Source organism: Phalacrocorax carbo, chromosome 14, assembly GCF_963921805.1.
Source record: "Phalacrocorax carbo chromosome 14, bPhaCar2.1, whole genome shotgun sequence".
In the NCBI taxonomy this organism is placed as follows: domain Eukaryota; kingdom Metazoa; phylum Chordata; class Aves; order Suliformes; family Phalacrocoracidae; genus Phalacrocorax; species Phalacrocorax carbo.
In genome coordinates, this window is record NC_087526.1 from 10,159,654 (window position 1) to 10,174,444 (window position 14,791).

The window sequence follows — 14,791 nt, forward strand, 5'->3', positions numbered from 1 at the left end:
CCGCCCCGCCGGGGGAAAGGCAAACCGAAAGCGGTAGCGGCGGCGCTGGGTGGGAGCGGCGGGGGGCTGCTCTTCCCACCGGGAACGGGGGCGAGGTTCCGCATTGGGGACGCTGGCGGCTGGTAACGGTTGGTACCAGGGGAGGGCGGGGTGCGCTGCCCGCCGGGAGCGGGGCCGTGGGAGGGCGGGGGGCGATGCTGACCGGGGCTGGGGGAGGATGGGGAGGGCGATGCTCGGTGGGAACGGGGGCGGCGATCCTTGCTGGGGCTGGGGCCGGGGCCGGGGCCGGGGGAGGGCGGGCGGGGGGCGATGCTCGTTGGGAACGGGACCGGGGCCGGGGGAGGGCGGGGGGTGATGCTCGTTGGGAACGGGACCGGGACCGGGACCGGGGGAGGGTGGGGGGCGGTGCTGAGCGGGACCGGGGACAGGGCGGGGGGCGATGCTGACCGGGACCGGGACTGGGACCGGGGGAGGGTGGGGTAGGGCGGGGAGCGATGCTCGCTGGGAACAGGACCGGGACTGGGATCAGGACCGGGTTCGGGGGAGGGCGGGGGGCGGTGTTCGTTGGGACCAGGACCGGGACTGGGACCAGGACCAGGACTGGGACCAGGACCGGGGCCGGGAGAGGGTGGGGGGCGATGCTTGCTGGGACCGGGGCCGGGGGATGGCGGAGGGCGATGCTCGCTGGGACCGGGACTGGGACGGGGGCGGGGGAGGGGCGATGTTCACCGGGGCCGGGGGAGGGCGGGGGGCGATGCCCTCTGAGACCGGGACAGGGACGGGGGCGAGGGAGGGCGGGGGGCGATGCCCTCTGAGACCGGGACAGGGACGGGGGCGAGGGAGGGCGGGGGGCGATGCCCTCTGAGACCGGGACAGGGACGGGGGCGGGGGAGGGGCGATGTTCACCGGGGCCGGGGGAGGGCGGGGGGCGATGCCCTCTGAGACCGGGACGGGGTCGGGGCCGGGGGAGGGCGGGGGGCGATGCCCTCTGAGACCGGGACAGGGACGGGGGCGGGGGGCGATGCCCTCTGAGACCGGGACAGGGACGGGGGCGGGGGAGGGCGGGGGGCGATGCCCTCTGAGACCGGGACAGGGACGGGGGCGGGGGGCGATGCCCTCTGAGACCGGGACAGGGACGGGGGCGGGGGAGTGCGGGAGGCGATGCTCTGTGAGACCGGGACAGGGACGGGGGCGGGGGAGGGGCGATGTTCACCGGGATCGGGGGAGGGCGGGGGGCGATGCTCGCTGGGACCGGGACAGGGGCGGGGCAGGGGTGATGTTCACCGGGGCCGGGGGAGGGCGGGGGCGCCGCCCGCCGAGGCCGGGCGGGGGCGGCGGGGCGGCCCTTACGGGGAACTGGAAAGCGAAACTTGGGGCGGGCCCGTCGGCTCCCGAGCCGTGCCGGGAGCGCACCAGCGCCGAGCACGACGGCGCCGGCGTTCGGGTGCAGGAGCGGCGCGGGCCCCGGCGCTGAGCGGTGCCCTCGCCCCGCACAGCTGCGACGCCCCGCCGAGGAGTCCCCGGGCCCAGCCATGGAGGGCGCCGGGCAGCAGCCGCACTCCCGGCGGCCCCGAGCTGGAGGGAGAGGTGAGTGTTGCCCGGTGAATGCAGGGCAGAAGGCTGTGGAAGCCTGGGGGATGGTGCTGGGGGTACAGGGGGGTTCTGCTCCTTCCCTGCCTGTGTATAGCGACATTTCCTCTCCAGCCTAAATCCCAGCATTTCTGTATTTCCCCTTGGAGTCTAGCTGGGGCTATGAGGTGATGATGCACTGCTGCAATCTCTTTGCTAACTGTTTCTGCTAGTATTCAGTGCCTCCCAAAGTATTCTCTTGAGACCGTGACAAAGGCTATATGGTCTATGCTTGGTCTACTCTGAGAGGCCAGACTTTGTCCAGAAAGTCTGTGTTTTAACTGCTATATACAGTCAAAGTGGGCTACTACTGCCTTTGTCATTATTTCCATGGCTGAGAACTCCTGAGGAAGTCCTGTCCTGTGCAGGAAACTTCATCTTCAGCCTTTCTTAATTCTGCTTTCTGTTCGATAGAAACGGTTTAGTTTTTTAGTGTCTTTGTGGCTTTAACAGCTTAAGTGAACTCTAGCCATGGCACACCTTTTAGCAGTTTGAAAAAGGGGTACAAAGGAAACACCAATTTGAAAGTCTGTGTGCAGATATAATGGTAGTTTTCTAACTTGATGCTGACTGTCCAAAACATGTCAAAAAGTTAATGCTTTTGTGCTGGGAGGCAGGTTAATGTGGTTGATTTATAACTAAGAAGTGTCTTTCTAAATTTATTTTATTTTTAAGGACATGCAGATCTTGGGGATACTGGCTTTATACAAAGAGGCAGAAACAGAACAAATAATATGTCAGGCCAGGCAGCTCAGTTCGGGGAAAGCCCACAAGCCAGTAATTATACTCTTCTACCTGGCCAAAGAGAGGAGAGATTTCATGGTTGGATTTGGAGTGTTCCTCAGTCAAGCAAGAATAAACCAAGAAACCAAGGTGGACAGGCCAACAGTGGAGCTGCAGGACACTGGAATGAACAGGAGAATGAGGGAAGGAGAATGAGGCATCAAGGTGGACAAGCACATGAGAGGGCAAGAGGACCCTGGAATGAGCAAGAAAGTGAGAGCAGAGGAAGGAGGTATCAAGGTGGACAAGCACATGAGAGGGCAAGAGGGCCCTGGAATGAACAAGAAAATGAAGGTAGGGGAAGGAGGTATCAAGGTGGACAAACACATGAGAGGCCCAGAGGACCCCGGAATGAGCAAGAAAATGAAGGTAGGGGAAGGAGGTATCCAGGTGGACAAGCCCAGGAAGGAGCTAGAGGGCTGAGGAATGGGCAGGAAAATGAAGGTAAGGGAAGGAGGATGCAACCTCAGGATAATCCTCATTTCTACCAGAACCCTACCCCAGGTGGTGCCTGGCTCAGTGAGCAGCCTCAGCAAGTCAAAAGGATTGGCTATAAATTCCTAGAAAGTCTCCTCCGGAAAGACCCTTCAGAAATTGTCATCACACTTGCTTCCAGTTCAGGTTTGAAGGAACTTCTTTCCCAAATGGTTATGAAACCCAATTTCGTTCAACTCATTTGCCAGGTGCTTCGAAAAGCATGCAGTTCCCGAATGGATAGACAGAGTGTCCAACAGCTTCTTGGAGTGGTGAAGGACTCCAACTTTCTCAAGATCTGTCTGCCACAGTATGTGTCTGACATGGTAACAGAAGCAGTCCCTGCTGTACGTCATCAGTACCCTGTGCATATTAGCAACATCATTTCAATTCTTCAGGACCTGATCAGTATTTTCCCAGCTAGCTCTGTGCAGAAAATCTCCATTCTCTTAACAGTCTTGCCAGCATCCATAAATGCCCTGAGAGCTGCTGGTGTGGACATCACAGAAGAAACAGAGAAGAATCTAAACAAAGTCCAGATGCTTGTGCAGCATCTGCAGGAGAAGAGACGTGAAGGCACACTGAGGGCTGATAACTATACACTTATGCAGCCTCAGACTCGTGGTCAAGAAGAAACCTATCGTACAATGACCATTTACCCGACATACAATGAGGTACACCGTGATGAGAAACCCTTTCTACGTCCCAATATTGTTTCTGGAAGATATGAGAGCACCAGCATTTATCTTGACACTCATTTCCGGCTTTTGAGAGAAGACTTTGTAAGGCCTTTAAGGGAAGGTATCTTGGACCTTCTGCAAAGCTTTGAGGACAAAGGTTTGAGAAAGAAAAAATTTGATGATATCAGGATCTACTTTGACACACGGATTATTACCCCTCTCTGTTCCCCAACTGGTATTGTTTACAAGGTCCAGTTTGACATAAAACCACTGAAGTTTGTACGATGGCAGAATTCCAAACGGCTGCTATATGGATCCCTGATCTGCATGTCCAAAGATCACTTTGAAACATGCCTTTTTGCCACTGTTTCTAATCGTGATAATGCAGACCTTACCCAGGGGATTGTGCAGCTGTGTTTTAATGCACAGAGCCAGGCACTGCTGGCAGAGGTTCAGCCCTCAGACTCCTTCCTCATGGTAGAGACAACTGCCTACTTTGAGGCCTATCGGCATGTGTTAGAAGGGTTACAGGAAATCCAGGAAGAAGATATCCCATTCCAGAAGTACATCGTGGAATGTGATGCACAGGTGAAGGAGCCAACATACTTGACAATGGATACTGCCTACAACTTTGCACCCTTGATGCAAGATCCCTTGTCAGATGAAGAGATGCACCCTGATAGTTTGCAAAGAGAAAATGTCCGTGTTCTAGATCCCAAGCAGTGGCCTTCAATGGAAGCCTTGAGATTAGATGAGTCTCAGATGCAGGCCTTGAGTCTTGCGCTCACCAAGGAGCTGGCTATTATCCAAGGACCTCCTGGGACTGGTGAGAAACATTTGCTTTAAGTCTCTGTTTTTTAAGGAGTTCTCCTTGATTCCTGCATTTAGGGAGATTAACTTCAGAGAAAGCCAGCTGTACTGTCTCCAAAGCTTTAGCACCATGCTTAATTGATGCTTGAGTAGCCCAGTTAGCATGAGCTGTGGAGAAGGTTAAAATGTCCTCAGATACTCATATCTCAGCTTACACGTTGCTGACCTAGTGGCAAGTAGACATCAACTGCACTGTTGGCTCTGGTTGTGTATTGGGGAGAAACAATTTTCAACCATCTTCAATAACATGGTACTTCTTGCTGTGAAACAGTCCTGTTTTGTCTTCATAGCATGTTAGAACGTTGGGAGTGTTCAGGCATGATCCTTTGTGTAAATAAAGCATTACAAGATTAACTGTAATTGTTCTGAATGGTACCTGAACTCAACAAGCACCAGTGCTTGTGTTCTACTAGTATATGGATGTTTCATGCACAGCCAAATGTCATGTATGAAGCCCATATCAGAGTGGGCTGGGGGACACAGTGGCAGAGGAAACCCTGGGTCCAGGTCGAGCGTATTAACCAAAAGACAACATTCTTGCAGAGCATGGCCTTGCTCAGCTACAGGCTGGAAAGACAGTGTCATGCTACTTCGTTTACATTTTGTAAACTAGTTACCTCTGGGGTGAGCGCTCTTGGCACAGACCAGATTTGCAGCCTAGAAGGAAGTCCTGTATCTGTTTTTGATGATTCCTATGTTTCAAGGCACTCTGTGGAGGATGGATCACTGTTTTCTGATTCTGAGCTTGTTTTGCAGGGAAGACTTACGTGGGATTGAAGATTGTTCAGGCTCTCTTGACTAATAAGCACGCATGGCAAAGCACTGTCCAGAAGTCTCCCATCCTTATAGTCTGCTACACTAACCATGCACTGGATCAGTTCTTAGAAGGTAAGAGTACCTGACAAGTATGATGGAGGGTCAGGTAGAAATTGTAATATAAGTCTTACTCTGCCCATCTTCTGGCATGATGACCTGCCCTTTTGGCTTTTTCTAGTGACTCTAGCCCTATTGATACACTGAAACTTCACTCAGACCAATCCGGTGTAGCATTTGCAGACAAAGGGCATTCTCCCTACCCCTTGTCCTACTGTAGAAAACAGAGCTTGCCTCTTTAGTACTAATATTTCTCTTTCGTTACCAGGAATATACACATTTCAGAAACATGGCATGGTGCGTGTTGGGGGCAGAAGTAGCAGTGAGGTCCTGAAGCAATTCACCCTGAGGGAGCTGAGGAAGCAGGGTGAATTCCGATACAACTTGCCAATGCATCTCCGCAGAGCCTATGTGAATGTACGTGCAGACTTCACTGGAGATGATGGGACTGTATTGCCTGTGCATTGGAGGAGCTAACTAAACTTCCTCCACACTTGTTCTTTCACCTTGTCTTACACTGAAGGCAGTCTCTTAATTCTTCTGTCCACGTTCACTTTATCAGTTTCTTGTCCTGCTGTTTCTGAACTTTGCTTCTCTGAGTATGATGATGCCTCCCTTATCTTTGTTGTGAGTAGATAACCAGTGAGATGAAACTGGCGGAGGAGGAGCTCCATGAAGGTGCAAAGCACTTAGAGTGCACAACATATGGAATTCTGCATGAGCGCCACTTGAAAGCATGCATTGCACCCCAGCACTGGGACAGTCTGATGAATGGCCTGGTAAGAGAGGTCCCTTTCTTCTGAGTCAAGCAGTCTCAATGTATTCTTACTACACTTTCTGCTAATGAGTCTGAGGTTCCCCAGGCACACTTCTTTTTAGCATCACTTGGCTACTAGGAAAGTGAGAGATTGAATAGCAAGCTGTGCCAAGTGACAGTAGTCTAGACTGGGTGGGGCAGGCAGGGGCTTTGAATTTTGCTCCTTTAAACTGTGGAGATTCTAAGTAATCTTTATCAGCATAAAAATGCAAGTGCCCAAATGAAAGCCTCTTAAACTTAAGGGGAGGAGGGGTGCTCTTTCTGAAGATCTGAGGCTGCTCAGACTTTCTTGCTCTGGAGGTCTCTCAGGGGACTTGTCCTAGTTGCCTGCTGCTACAAGGTGCTGCTTTGGCATCATCCTAAGACTCTGAAGTGCAATAGGCCTGGCTGCTGATGTGACTTTCCTTATATTAGGATGATGAGGAGTTTTACTACAGTGCTTCACAACACTCAATGATTCTGGAGTGGCTGGGCCTTGGTGTAACTGTCTTCACCCAGAATGCTGCAGAGGCTATAGATGCTGAGAATCCAGGTAAAAAAAAAACAACCAAACAAAAACCACCAGACAAAAAAACCCACCTCATCCTCTACAGGTGTGTTTGCTTAAGCAGTGCATGTGTGCTAGAAAAGAGACACTGCTACTTTAACAGACACTGAAAGATGTGTGATGCTGTAAGGTAGTGGAAAGAAGATTGATCTTAATTTCCACATAGTGATCTGACTGCTGCACTGTGATTCTGCTAGAGTGGCTGTGGTTTACTGCATGTGACTGGTGATTCTCACAGGTGGTCAGCAGGAGAAGGAGGAGGAGTGGGAAGGTGAAGCAGAAGAGGAGCTTTTGGACATCCCAGAGGAGGCTGACCTGATTCAAGCCGACAGAGTGATTGAAGATGAAGAGGCAGCAAATCCTCAGGGGAGGAAGGAGGAGGATCACAGAGCTGATCGTGAACTAGCTGCCATGCTGTTGGCTATGAGGCTGGAGGACCAGGAAAAAAGAACAGCCCAACCACAACAGAAGGCTATGCAGTGGGAGGTAACTGCATGTACTAGCATGCTCTGGCTATGCTTGACTATGTAAAGAATAACATGGGTATGCTAATATGGAAGAATCTCTGTGCTGTAACTGCTTATTGGGGAGCTTTTTTTCTGCAGGTAACCGCTGCCCAGCGGAAGAAAATGAAACAGAAGATGAAGGCTGAGCTCCGTAAACTGAGTGCAATGACAGAGCTAGAGGCCGAGGCTATTCAGGATCTGTGGCAACTTGACCTGAGCTCCCGCTGGAGGCTTTACAGGTGACAAACCTATTTTGCAGGGTCTCTCAGGTGAATGTTTCCTAGGGCTGTTCCAGTTTGCAAACTCTTTCTGTCAAGCCACAGTGTTTCTGTCCATACCTGTTTAGCTCCTTATTTGAACATGCTTGTTCTTACTTTCCCTGTATTGCACGGGCAGTGCCATCATCTCCACTATGTGTGTGTTTGGGACTAAGTACAGATGCTAATAATCTCTTGACCAAAAGACACAGAGGAAGTTTTGAATGGAATCCACTCAGAATTTCTGGATTGCCATTCTGTTCCCCTTGCTCTGTACGATAATGGCACTTTCTTCTCAGGCTTTGGCTGCAGACCTATCAGGGGTTTATTCGACGGAGGATTCTGCAGCATGAACAGCAGTATCAGGCAGCAGCAGAAAGGCTGGCAGAACTGAGGCTGCAGGAAGATCTCTGCATTCTCAAGGAGGCCCAAATTGTGGGGATGACAACTACAGGTGCACAGCAGTTGGGAAGCAAACCAGTATTGCACTGCATCCAGTAATGGTTAAAGGACCTTGTTGCCGAAAGATTAGTACCATGTGCTGCTTGACAGCCTGGGTCAGGCTCTGCATTAGTCTGCAGCCTTCTTAACCTCTGACTCGCTTTGCAAATGTAGCTATTATGTGAGTCGTCAGTTAACTGCATGAGCATTTTCTGTGCACTCTTGCACTCCCTCCATCTCAAGCAGCATTCTTCTAAGAGAAATGCTTCACTTCTTGTGGCTGAGTAAAACTAATACCTGCACTGCCATCCCCACATCACCTTCTGGTGATGATAGTGTAAAGCTCATTGTAATATGACCCTTTGGAGAGACAATTTTAGGTTTGTTTATGTGTGTTGATCAATGTATTAATTAGATATCTTATGTTGGAAGAGAGAGTCATGAAAGGGCCACGGCAGGCATAGGACTCTAATCCCAACCTGCCTTCTCCAATAACTCTTCATATAGAAGCCATCCTTGGTATGGTGCAGTTTTAAAGTTCAAAAAGCTGAGTCTTGAAATGGGGAATCTTGGGAAGAACCCCAGTCTTTTGTGGGATACAGCCTGTTCCCCTCCCTGAAAATGCTTGTCATACTGCCTGCATGTAATTACGTTCTGCTAAGTTTTATCTTCTCTCCTGGCTCAGGTGCTGCCAAATACCGTCAGATCTTGCAAAAAGCAGAGCCGCGAATTGTCATTGTAGAAGAGGCAGCAGAGGTGCTTGAGGCTCACACCATTACTACTCTGAGTAAAGCTTGCCAGCATCTCATCCTCATTGGAGATCACCAGCAGGTAACATCCATGACTAAAGCTTCTAACTGTTATGCAAATGAACTAGAACCTTTTAACCAAACACCATATGTGAAAGGTTGCCAAGGCTTACTGCTCCCCAGCGTCCATATATATGGAAGGTCCAATCTCCTGTAGATTTGGAGTAGAGCTCCTGTGGGACTTGTCTTTTAGTTTAACTGATACAATTTTACATGTTCTTGTATCCACTTCAGTTGTGACTGTATCTAACTTTGAGATTTAGCACTTCTGCAAGAATGCAGCCTCTGGCCTTTCTATGGGGGACCAGTGACAGAAAAAGAAATGAGTGAAAAATCTTACTAATACATAGGAAAAGTGTTAAAACATGGATTTCCTATCCCTTCTCTTTCAGCTGAAGCCCGGTACAAATGTATATGACCTGGCCAAGAACTTCAATCTGGAAGTCTCTCTCTTTGAACGGCTGGTGAAAGTTGATTTCCCCTTTGTCCAACTGAAATACCAAGTGAGGAAAAGCTATAAAAAAACCTCAGTTGCATTTGCATTTAGGTTGTTTTAAGTTTGTAGTATGCTTAGGTTCATATTTCTATTCTCAGAGCAGCCTAAAAGAAAAGAATGTGCTATTTAATTCCCAGGAAGAATGGTAAGAGCAGTGAAACCGCCACAGTGTTCCACTATATTTCTAATTATTCAGTGATGTCGTGCACAGCGCTGTGGTTCTCACATGTTTTAGTGCAATGAACATGGCTTATTGTGGCATCTGAAACTTCAGATCTCTGGAGACTGACAGCACAAGTCTTCTCAGGCTGCTTCCTGCTAAATTGCTATAATCATCTATCTTGGTGCCTGGAGAAGTTCATTCTACCTCCAGCAGTCCCGTATTAAAACTACATAGAAGAGCTCATGTAGTGGTTAGGATGTGGTGCTGGCTTTATTTATTTAGAGCAGTGTTCCTAGATTCACATTAAAACCAGCATTCTTAATACACCAAACTTGCCAAATGATTTTCGTGAAGACATTCAAGAATTGAATGGTAATTGCTGGTAGTGGCAGCGATGAGGGGAGGGTGGGGATTGGGATGTCCACCCTTCTTGACTCTTACTGGAAAGTCATCCTTGCCTTGTATTCAGCCAGTCTGTACAGTGGAACAATAGAATATTGACAGGGAAATATGGTGCCCCTTCCCTGAGACTGATAAAGTTGCTTTGTGTTTCAGCACCGCATGCGTCCTGAAATTGCCCGGCTTCTCAGTTCTCATATATACCAGGAGCTGGAGAACCATCCCTCTGTCCTGAAGTACGAGAACATAAAAGTGAGTTTTCAGCAATCCAAGCAATTGCTTTAGTCCCCTGTTACTGACTAAAATGAGTTTCTGTAAACTATGGTGTTCAAGGATTTCAAATTCTTAGATCAAGTTCATTTATTGAAACTTATACCTGAATCAAGGAAATATGATATAGAATTAAGCAAGTAATTTGTAGTTCTTCTGGCATTCGTGATGGTGGACACTGGAAATGGATCCAGTACCGATGACTTTAAAAGAACAGTGAAAAAATGGAAGAGGAACCAAAAGAATTGTAGGCAATTGAAAGCTAGGAAGAAATCTTAAATGAGGGACTTAAAGCATAATATGTGAAACTCCAACATAAGATAGGTGACTTGATTACGGGAACCCTCCTTCCTTGGGTTCTCTGTTTGGGCATTTTACCGATACACAACATCTGCAAACAAGCTCTATTCAGCTTAATAAAGCAATCACTTATTGGCTAACATGCACAATAACAGCTAGAATTTAATAAGTTCTAGGCATTAGTATCCTTGCCACACCATAAGATGCTTGAAGAGTCTTTGCTATAGTCAGGTAGGTATCAGTCAGAAGAAGTGTCAGCCTCTGCTTTTTCCTTAATGTTACTCAGTTTCCATCTAAACACTAACTCCCTGTTTTCCGATTTTTCTTTCCCCACCCTAATTAGGGTTTCATACCTCTCCATGTTGATGCTTTTTTTGCATCTTTGAATTATTAACAATCATATCTCTGTGTGTAGTTTTACCTTTCTTGTCTTGCATAGCCCTGTTCTGCAGACTTGCTCGCAGCTCTCTGCCACAACTTAATTATTTTCCCAGAAGTCTGAGTCCAGGTTACACTGCCATGCTGAATCAGAGCTAGGCCTTGGATCTCTGAAACACAAGTGACTGAATACCCTGGGAGGAAGAATTGGAGGTAGCTACAGAAGGAGGATTACAGTAGCTTAGCCTACGTAAATATCTCCTCATGAAAAGACAGTACTAATTAGTTAAAAGCTCTTTAACTGGAGGAGGAAGGCACACTGAAAACTATATCAGAATGCTGAAGCCAGGCAAGAGAAAATTAATACTGAGGATGATTTAATTACTAGAATATAAGCTATCTGGGAAAGTGGCAGGTCCTCTTTTGGTATCTTGAAATCCAGATCAAGTATTTTGTAGAAGATGCTTTCATTAAACAAATAAAAAAACCTCAAAACCCAACCAATCAAAAAAACAACCAAAACAAAAACGCCACCCAAAACCACAACAACTTAGGAGACCACAAAATTTTATCCCATTTCTCCTATGAGAAGCTATTCTGGAGAATCTTATGGTTCCATCTGGCCTTAAAACAAACTTGAGATACCAAAAGGCATCAGAATTGAATCTTCCCATCTAATACAGCAACCAATATAGGTGATCACTGAATTAAATTGTACAGCAGTGGACATTATGCCACTGTGGACACCTTGGAAAACCAGAGATCTGTGTCTGATCTACAGAAACTGTTCTTTCCTGATAAAAACAGTCTCTAGGTTTTGGCATGCAGCCCAAGAATTTCATATGGGTAGAATTCCAGTTAATAGCCAAAAAATAAAGGTCCCCACTAACTCAAGGCAAATGGAATTTTTGAACAGGTGAGTAGGTAACTCTACACCCCTGGAGCTGGTACGTGACTACTGGAGTCCCTAGTGTTCCTAGTTATCCTGGTGGCAAAGCAATCCTTGTTGCTTCTTTATGTTTTTAGTGCAGTAACAGAGAATGCATGTTTTTTGCTAGGCAGTTTTAGGCAACTGCTAAGCCTGTGTACGGGTAATTTACTATCTCTTTCCCACGTGGCCAAAACAAGACATTGTTCACAAATGTGAAATGGAACTATGATCCCTTGAGAAATGTTACTAGCACTTAATCTTCTCATTTCTACAACCTGAGAAGATACAGTAGAAGCAACTCTGAAAAGGTAGGCAATAAAATAATCCACAGGAACTGATTTCATATTCGTTTTATTAGTGAAATGTCACTAATAAGCTGAAATGTGATTAATAAGCTTAAACTCTGATCTGATGAATATGCTATGGAAATCTAAGAGGAGATCACCTAAGTATGCAGTAACTGCATACTGTAGTCCTCTCCTTAAGAGTCCTCCTGTCAGTGGATAACTGGGGACATGGAAACAGGCTGCAGTGACAGAGGCTAAAATTCTGGTTTTGACATTTCTTTCTCTTGTTTCAGGGGGTTTTATCTAACCTCTTCTTTGTGGAACATGACTTTCCTGAGCAAGAGATCCAGGAAGGGAAAAGCCACCAGAACCTACATGAAGCCGAGTTTGTAGTGGAACTGTGCAAATACTTCTTGTGTCAGGATTATCAACCTTCTCAGATCACCATTCTCACTACTTACACTGGACAGCTTTTCTGTCTGCGTAAGCTCATGCCAGCCAAGACCTTTGCAGGTGTGAAGGTTCATGTAGTAGATAAGTACCAGGGGGAGGAGAATGATATTATTCTGCTGTCACTCGTGCGGAGCAACAAAGAGGAGAGAACTGGGTTTTTACAAGTCCCTAATCGGATATGTGTAGCATTATCCAGAGCTAAGAAAGGGCTGTATTGTATTGGAAATATGAGAATGCTTGGCAAGGTTCCTCTCTGGAGCAAGATCATTCACACCCTTCGGGAGAAAGGTCACATTGGCCACTCATTGGTGCTTTGCTGTCAAAACCACCCTGAAACCAAGACACTGGTATCTACAGCAGCAGACTTCAGCCAAGTCCCAGAAGGAGGCTGTACTCGTCCCTGTGAATTTAGGTTGAGTTGCGGACATGTTTGCACAAGGGCATGTCACCCATATGACGCACAGCACAAAGAGTACCAGTGTCTGAAGCCTTGTCAAAAGGTGCTTTGTGCAGATGGGCATCGCTGTCCAAGGTCGTGTTATGAGCCCTGTGGTCGATGCATGGTGATGGTAGAGAAAACTATCTCTAAGTGTGGCCACCTGCAGATGGTGCCATGTTCTATTCCAGAGAATGAGTTTATTTGCAAAGAACCTTGCCAGAAAAAGTTGAACTGTGGCCACGTGTGCAACAAATTCTGTGGGCATGAATGCACTGAGCGGTGTCCTGAACTGGTTGCAGTCACGCTGAAATGTGGCCACAACCAGGAAGTTAAATGCTGGATCACTGAGGAGATGAAACATGAGAAGCCTGTGGAATGTAAGGCTAAGTGTTCTGTCACACTGGCATGTGGTCATGTATGCTCAGGTTCCTGTCATACCTGCTTTGAAGGAAGATTTCATAAACCATGTAACAGCCCATGCAAGCGCTTCCTGGTCTGCGGACACAAGTGTCGGCAGCCTTGTACTACAGAATGCCCCCCCTGCCAGGAGGAATGTCAGAACCACTGTATCCACAGCAGGTGTAAAAAGAAATGTGGAGAGAGCTGTTTTCCATGTGCTGAGCCATGCGAGTGGCGGTGCCAGCACTACCAGTGTACCAATCTCTGCTCTGAACCATGCAATAGGCCTCGCTGCAATGTACCATGTGCTAAGCTACTGTCCTGTGGTCATCCCTGTATCGGATTGTGTGGAGAGCCCTGCCCAAAGAAGTGCCTTGTTTGCGACCATGAGGAACTCACCCAGATCTTTTTTGGCTTTGAGGAAGACCCAGATGCTCGATTTGTACAGCTTGAAGACTGTGGCCATATCTTTGAGTCCCAAGGCCTTGACCATTATATGGATGAAGATGATGATGTCATCAAGCTGAAGGTATGCCCTATGTGTCAGACACCTATCAGAAAGAATTTGAGATATGGTACCATTGTGAAAAGGCGGCTAGATGAGATAGAAAAAGTGAAAAAGAAAATCCAAGGCCCAGCACAGGAAATTGAGTTTAGCAGACAAAGACTGCAGGCTGCACTGACAGGGCATGCTGTTCTGCAGAAGAATCTACCCTGTAAGTACCTGATGCTAGAAGACAAACTAAAGGCATCTGATCTCTCCACGAAGACTATCGGACTGATTGAGAACCAGCTTAACTTCTATGAACGTGTAGCGGACCTAACCAATTCTATGAGCAAAATTGAAGCAAGTGAGAGGAAAGGGCAGAGAAAGCGGCTGGAGGAAGTTCAGGAGTGGCTGGATAGGCCGCGCCTCAGTTTTACGGGACAGGAGCTGTCTGACCTGCAGGCTGAGATCCAGAGACTGACCTATTTGCAGAGCCTCTTGGTAAGGTGCAAAGGTGCAAGTGGGATGATCACTCCAGCGCTTGCAGCAGAGATTGCCAGGGTACGTGAGATCCTGGAAGCACCAAGGAAGTTCACAGAGAAGGATGAGGCTGCGGTGAAGGCTGACCTGGAGAGGCTCTGCACTGCCTTGCCTGTGTCAGGGCTGGGAATCTCTGACGCTGAGCGGGTGCAGATTGTCAGTGCTATTGGCTGTCCCCGTGGCCACTGGTTCAAGTGCAAAAATGGGCATATCTATGTGATTGGGGACTGCGGGGGGGCAATGGAGAGGAGCAAGTGCCCCGAATGCCACGAAGTCATCGGGGGCACAAACCACACCCTGGACAGCACCAACAGCCTCGCCTCCGAGATGGATGGTGCGACCCACGCCGCCTGGTCCGAGACGGCCAACAACCTCCTCAACTTCGAGGATCTCCGCCGCCTGCTCTAGTGGGGTGTCAGCCCCGCTCCTTACCCCCTTCCTCCCCCGACCCTCGCGCCGAGGGCGCCGCATCACCTCTTTATTTTTGTCACTTTTTTGCTGAATTTTGCTGAATCTAATAAAGCCTATGGGTGCGCTCTGGCACGGGTGCGGTTTGTGGGGGC

At 48.5% G+C, this 14,791-nt stretch overlaps 1 protein-coding gene across 4 annotated transcripts; it reads left to right on the forward strand.

Annotated features, from left to right (window-relative positions):
- The first annotated feature begins 15 nt into the window (after positions 1–15).
- Positions 16–14,768, forward strand: ZNFX1 (zinc finger NFX1-type containing 1). Of its 4 annotated transcripts, none has more exons than XM_064465660.1 (14): positions 16–128; positions 1,451–1,587; positions 2,305–4,392; positions 5,193–5,324; positions 5,578–5,726; positions 5,945–6,088; positions 6,541–6,658; positions 6,912–7,159; positions 7,279–7,418; positions 7,736–7,890; positions 8,563–8,708; positions 9,079–9,189; positions 9,901–9,996; positions 12,204–14,768. In XM_064465660.1, exons 2-14 carry the CDS (start codon positions 1,533–1,535, stop codon positions 14,634–14,636), a joined length of 6,015 nt encoding a protein of 2,004 aa, XP_064321730.1. In that variant the 5' UTR covers positions 16–128; positions 1,451–1,532; the 3' UTR covers positions 14,637–14,768. The 4 variants fall into 4 exon arrangements, with proteins under 4 accessions (XP_064321730.1, XP_064321732.1, XP_064321731.1 ...); XM_064465662.1 differs by having other exon boundaries at positions 1,497–1,587; XM_064465661.1 differs by having other exon boundaries at positions 16–122.
- Positions 14,769–14,791: the final 23 nt, after the last annotated feature.

What these genes read in the sequence shown, in the direction of transcription:
- ZNFX1 (XM_064465660.1), top strand. Translation starts at nt 1,533, where the DNA reads ATGGAGGGCGCCGGGCAGCAGCCGCACTCCCGGCGGCCCCGAGCTGGA. An exon ending in CCAAGGACCTCCTGGGACTG is followed by an intron (nt 4,393 to 5,192) that starts GTGAGAAACATT and finishes CTTGTTTTGCAG; the next exon opens with GGAAGACTTACGTGGGATTG. An exon ending in TTGTCCAACTGAAATACCAA is followed by an intron (nt 9,190 to 9,900) that starts GTGAGGAAAAGC and finishes TTTGTGTTTCAG; the next exon opens with CACCGCATGCGTCCTGAAAT.